The sequence below is a fragment of the Saccostrea cucullata genome, unplaced genomic scaffold (assembly GCF_032062105.1).
Source record: "Saccostrea cucullata isolate Sc308-1 unplaced genomic scaffold, CSIRO_AGI_Scuc_v1 ctg2270, whole genome shotgun sequence".
In the NCBI taxonomy this organism is placed as follows: domain Eukaryota; kingdom Metazoa; phylum Mollusca; class Bivalvia; order Ostreida; family Ostreidae; genus Saccostrea; species Saccostrea cuccullata.
The window spans coordinates 65,550-71,549 of NW_026936445.1; the positions used below are offsets into that span (position 1 = coordinate 65,550).

General features: G+C 34.0%; 1 protein-coding gene across 1 annotated transcript; it reads right to left on the minus strand.

Annotated features, from left to right (window-relative positions):
* Positions 1-120: 120 nt before the first annotated feature.
* Positions 121-4,351, minus strand: LOC134245599 (uncharacterized). The gene is made up of 2 exons (XM_062727871.1): positions 4,292-4,351; positions 121-1,815 (listed from the first exon to the last, which is right to left on the minus strand). The coding sequence occupies exon 2, from the start codon at positions 1,783-1,785 to the stop codon at positions 121-123; it is 1,665 nt and encodes a 554-aa protein (XP_062583855.1). The 5' UTR covers positions 1,786-1,815; positions 4,292-4,351.
* Positions 4,352-6,000: the final 1,649 nt, after the last annotated feature.

Below are 6,000 nucleotides of genomic sequence, written 5' to 3' on the forward strand. Positions count from 1 at the left end.
AGTACGTGCAAATGGAAATAGCTTTTGCACACTATAGGATGAAAATTTAAAATAAGAAAATATTACAGGTATAATAGATATTCTGTCATTCTCTAGTGTTAAAAACATTCTTTTTTATGTTTATATCATGTACTGGATGATCTTCACCTCTCCTGTATCGTGTAACCCTACCCACAACCTCCCCTCAATGTCCACACTCAATCCAATAGGCTTACACAGTCCGCAATTGTCAACACACCTCAGAAATTGACCATTTTGATCAAGAATATGCAGACAGGAATTGTTAAAATCTATCACAATGATCTGCCTCATAGAGTCTGTTGCTATCTGAGTTGGATTAAATAACTTTTTTTGCCTGGCTGCTGGGGTACCATCATATCGGAACTTGACTCTTCCTCTCTTGTCCAAAACAAGCAGGATCTTAGCATTTGGATCAGACACACAGATGTCTCCATTGACATTTTCTACCAAAAAGAGTGAAAAACGTCCGTTTTTAAAGATTTGATTTCCTTGTTCATCTTCGGCTATTTCTTTCATAGTGTTCATCGTTATCCCGTCGTAACATATAATTTTGTTTTTACTGTTTCTATACACGTTGACAAGGATGTCCCCAGACCTGGTGCAGCATACGCCCCATGGTATCCAGTCATCTGGTGGAGTGAATAAGATTTCTATCCTTCCACCTCTGACAATATTCACAGATTTATTTCCATGATCACTGTATATCAGTTCTCCCTGTTTGGTTAGAGAAATGCCACCAGGACAGTATAGACACCTGGTGTAGACGGATTCCTGACGAGACCCGTGCATGTCAATACGTATTATCAATTTATCAGCACCACTAACCCAGGCATCATCTGTCTTCCCACAGGCAACTCTCCATAGAGGAACAACTGCAGTAGGAATTGTGGCAATCACTCTGGCTTTGTCTAATAACTCTCTCATAGACAGAAACGAGACTTCATCTGTCAGACTGGATATCTCTGATTGTGTAAGTGTAGCCTGATATTCTCCTAGTTCTATCCCAAGCTCTTTTCCTTGGTCTGTTCTTGTATACATTGAAGGAGTTTTGACATCGATATCAGTAGGTATGTCTCTGTATTCCTTCAGTTTGGATTTGTAGTCACTGACTTCAGACACTTTGTTAGTCTTTAGGATATCCTTGTTTTGAGCAAGTGTTTGAATCATATCTGAAATAAGATTTTCTAACTTGGATTGGTGAGATTTTAGAGTAGTGAGAAAATCTTCTTTCATAGACATCATTAAAGAACCCAACTTGTTGAAAATACTGTCTACTTCTTGATGCCATTGTTTTCTGTGCTTCTCTTTTATTTTTTCCAGTTCTTCAAATTTGAATTTTGCTTTAGAGATTTCACTCTCTGTATCTTTTAATTTCTTGTTGTACTTGGGGATAATAGCTGATTCAATTTCTATGTTTTCTTTTTCGATTTCCCTGCTCTTTTCATTGAAAATTGTAAGCATTTCTTTTATCTTGTGCCCATTATGGGAACTAAGTATACACTTCAGACAAACATTGACATTACATTGTTGGCAGTGAGCATCACAGCTCTGATTTGGATGGCATTTGCACTCGGGAAACACTGGCTGTATCTTTCTATTGGTGAAATGAACAATGTCGTGTCGCTGAGGCCTGGGGTTGTCTACATGTTTACTGACGCAGTTCACGCATAGTCTCACTTGACAGCTATTACAGAAGTGCCGAGCAGGCGTACGACAAAAGTCGCAGGTAATGAGCTCCTGTGCCCTGGATGTGGGAGTTGCCATACTGAGTAATGTATGGCTTAAGAAATGTGACTGAAAATAAATTTTAAAAACTTCATTTTATTTATTCATATCTTCCAAAAATTATATCTTTATATGACTTAGGTTAATGAAATTCAATGCAAACAGATTTAATTTAAGGTTTATTGTTACTCTGATAAGAGAGATATGACAGATATATGATATATGATATGTCTGCTGGGTCTTATTCCTTTATAGATTTGCCAAATTGAAGTCTCTTCCTTGTCCAATTTTGCCAAGCTTTGCTATATTTGTTTAATATCTATTGAATCCTTTTCACATCCTTTTACAACACTAATGTTATGTTAATTACTCATTTATACAGCATAATTATTTTAAATTCATTTTGATGCCACGGTTTCATTTTAGCGCTCCATTATTTTACGGGAATGCAGAGTTACGAACAAAGAAGACGGTACGGTTTGAGCTTTATTGTGCCCTAAAAAATTAGTGTTCTTAAAAAGTCATAAAATTGGCTTTATCAATAGTTGAGTAGATGAATATGATAAATCATTAAGAAATATGGCATGAAGAAGAGCCTTTTTTTAAATATGACGTCATTAATTTGGTACATTTTTAAGTTAAATGCAGGAAAGCTTCAAAATGACTCGTTTTTCTGCTAATTTTCCATTAGAAAATAGTGTCTGCCACCGTCACCCGCCTTAATTTTTGCATATATTGTGCAAACAGCTACGAAAAATCACATATCTCAAAATCTTTCCGGGCGACGGTGGCAGAGTATGTTTTCTGAAAGAAAATTCCACTGAAAATTGAGGTCTTCTGCAACTTTTTAAGAAAATACGGGAAAATGCACAAGTTAATGACGTCACAATTGGCATTTAGAAAGTCATATGAGAAAAACCATTTGTGTATTCTTACTGCAGAGAATTCCTAAGATTCAGAAAGAATGAATTTTAATTTTTTAGGGCACTTTCATATTTTAGAAAGATATAGGGCATTATTTGTATTGAAACTGTACCTTCTTCTTATATGCACTTAGCGCCCAGTGTATAATGTATACAAGTGGTGCTGAGCTTTGAAAAATGTTCAATGCTACGAATTTGTAGGAAAGCTAGTTAAAGAACTCTGTTCCTATTTCATCTTAGGTATTCCTGTGAATGAGACGCTGAAAATATATGATGTCAGCATTACTTTCAAAGCATAACAACACTTTCGTAACAGAACCAAAAATTGGTTCAAATGTATAAAAACATTGCTATCAATACCTCGGACTTTCAGATGCTGCAGACAAAGAACAAGATGACGAAATCTTATCCTTTTGATCTGTTGACGGCAACAACTAGTAATCCATCTGATATTTGCGCGATTACTTTCTGCTTCTTGCAGTGGGTTTCAATTCAACATTTAGATATATCTAGAGGATGTTTCATCAATCAACAAAATTCATTCCAATAAATACTTTGATTTTATATACATGCTTTCCTTGGAATTAGAAAATGAAAGATTATGCAGAGTCTGCAGCTGACTTTGTTTTTCGTATGCCATTGGATAGTTTGATAAAGTACATGTAACCTAACGACATAACTTAATGATGAACATGGGGACTTAATTGATTTAATGTTTCTCTTCTCATCTTCCCTTCTTAATGTAGAAATTGAGAAAGCGTTTATCGGCATCGTTTTAAATACTCCCCCTCAACGAGAGTATTTAAGCGAGCCATCAACTTCTCAATAGAGAATACTTTACAGCAGAAGTGGTAATTAGTTGACTGTATAATTTTCTTATATAATTATAAATTCTTAACTAAGATTAGAAGTATACCTAAATATCTCAAATTTCCAAATATTTCCGGTTGTTACCTCAACAACCAAAACAGATAGTAACTAAGTTTCACATGAGAAGGAAAGTTGAAGATTTAAAAGTTAAAGTCATCACGATTACCATAAAGCTTTGTAGTTATATTACCATTAACGTCTATTCCTATTAAAAGATCCAAATATGATATCTATCATATTCAATATGTATCTAAATGTCGAGTTGAAAGCCACAGAATGTATTTTCTTCTTTTCGCGTAAAAGATTTTGAACAGATTCAGCTTCAAATAAACAAAAAATAGGTCTGCTAATAACGGGGCACAATTGGTACCCAGAGGAATTCCAATAGATTGTTGGAAGACCTGGTCTTAAAAAAACAACACAGATATCGAATATCAGAAACTCATGCGTCTTTTAAATATAAACTTCAGAGTTCTTTTGTGTACAATCAGCTAGAATGCTTTTTTAACAAAAGTAACTACATGTGCAAATGACCAATTACAAGGTAAGTAAATTTATGAGTTCAATTTCTATTGAAAAGGTAGCTGGCAATGATGTAAGAGAGCCTGGACTTTAATTTATCGTGGGGAATGGTTGTACATAAAGTTGTTACGTTGTTGATTTTGGTAAAAATTTTATGCTTAGTATAAATTTTATTCTTTGTGCCAAACTACACAGTAATTTATATAAAACATGTTAGATAAATTAATTACCGTTTAGTTTCAATCCTTTTTGTCTAATCCGAATGAACGATCACCTTCTCTCCGATCCTTTTATATATCAGAATAAAAAGCATGCACTTTTGGTTTGGTGTTCTCCCCTGGTTACCCATGCATCAGTCATGCCCTCATACATACATGTTTACAGTATTTTTTTTTATTGTAACATTGTAACTAATGACCCAATCGATTGCCCTAACTTAGATGGTAAGACTTGATAGGAATTTAAAAGGCTATAATTCAAAAGCATACTTATCTGACTCATGTCGAATAGTTATTTTATAAATCATATAGATTAATTAAGATGATATATTTTTTTTACCTTAAATTTATAAATAATTATGTTAAAATAAAGTATAACGTTAAATATGTAGAGAAATTAAGGGCAGACAGTATTCGGGCTTAACAAGTCTGGTTTGTCTTGCTCAATTTAAAAGTTTTAAATTGTCCGTAATAATTCGCATTCTGTTTGTACGTATATATTTAATGATTTGTCACCTTATGCATTTCAATGTTACTTTACTTTTTAAAATATAACTTCAATTCATTGTAATATATGGTAAAAACAACTGAATATCAATGAATCGCTAAACCCAACCGCCTTGGGACTTTTTCCTCTTCCATTTCTTAAATTAAAATAGTTCATTACACAACCTTTTTAAAAAAATAGATCTTTTAAATTGTTGTTCACAACGATGTCAGTCATATTGCATTTTAAAAATGTTTTATATGCATTCTTATTATGTAAGGAATCACTGTCTAGTTAGGAGAGTATGCCAGGACATCAACACTAGTGGGAAACATGGAATAATTTGCATAACGGGCGAAGCTAACGCGCTTCATGAAATATGCCGGCGTGAAGCGTCGTAGTTCATAACCTCATGAATCTTCAAAAATTAAATTCATTTCTTAAAACAACAAAAGAATTTTAAATTTGATCAAAGCAATCTTGTTGACTTTAATTATATATGTGACTTAGATTTAAGTTGTCGGAAAAACGAACACGTGTAAAAGGCCCTAGGTCACTTCTCCGCCGCCATATTGATTGCAATGTTGCAGTTGATGAAACGGGAGTTGGTCAGCATCATGGTCAGGAAACGGATTTCTGTGGATGTTAAAATAGCAGAGGGAGTTGAGTTGCTTAAGAAGTCGGATGGTAATGACTAAGGGACGATGTATATAGCAGATGATGGAGCGCAGGTCTATGGGCAATGCCGATTTCTCCACGTGGTTCAGATGGGTTGTTTACCGGAAGAGTCTATTACTTAACCAGTCAGGCAGTTCGGAAAATCGAATTCCGGTATGACTCTAGATTATGTAATTGAAGAGGGAAGGCCTAACCCGATTGAATTGAAAGATCTAATATTTATGTGTTTTTTCATATAGATGTTATAAAATCCTTTTTAGTCTAGGTATCATTACGTAAGGCAATTATTTGAACTTAGGAAAGGAAACTGCTTATATAATTTTAAAAAAGCACAAATATAAATTAATGGAATGGAATTAAGAATATTAAAGAATGGATTAAAATAGGTAAAAAAAAAAAAAAAAACCCTGTCCGCATCCACCAATCAACAAAGGAATCTAAAAATTAAAAAATAACAATAACCCAGTCTCACCCCCGAAAACTAAACTAAGGCAGTTTAGAACTTGGTTATCAATTTCAAGCAGGTATATATATATATAAGGGAGTCCATTTATTT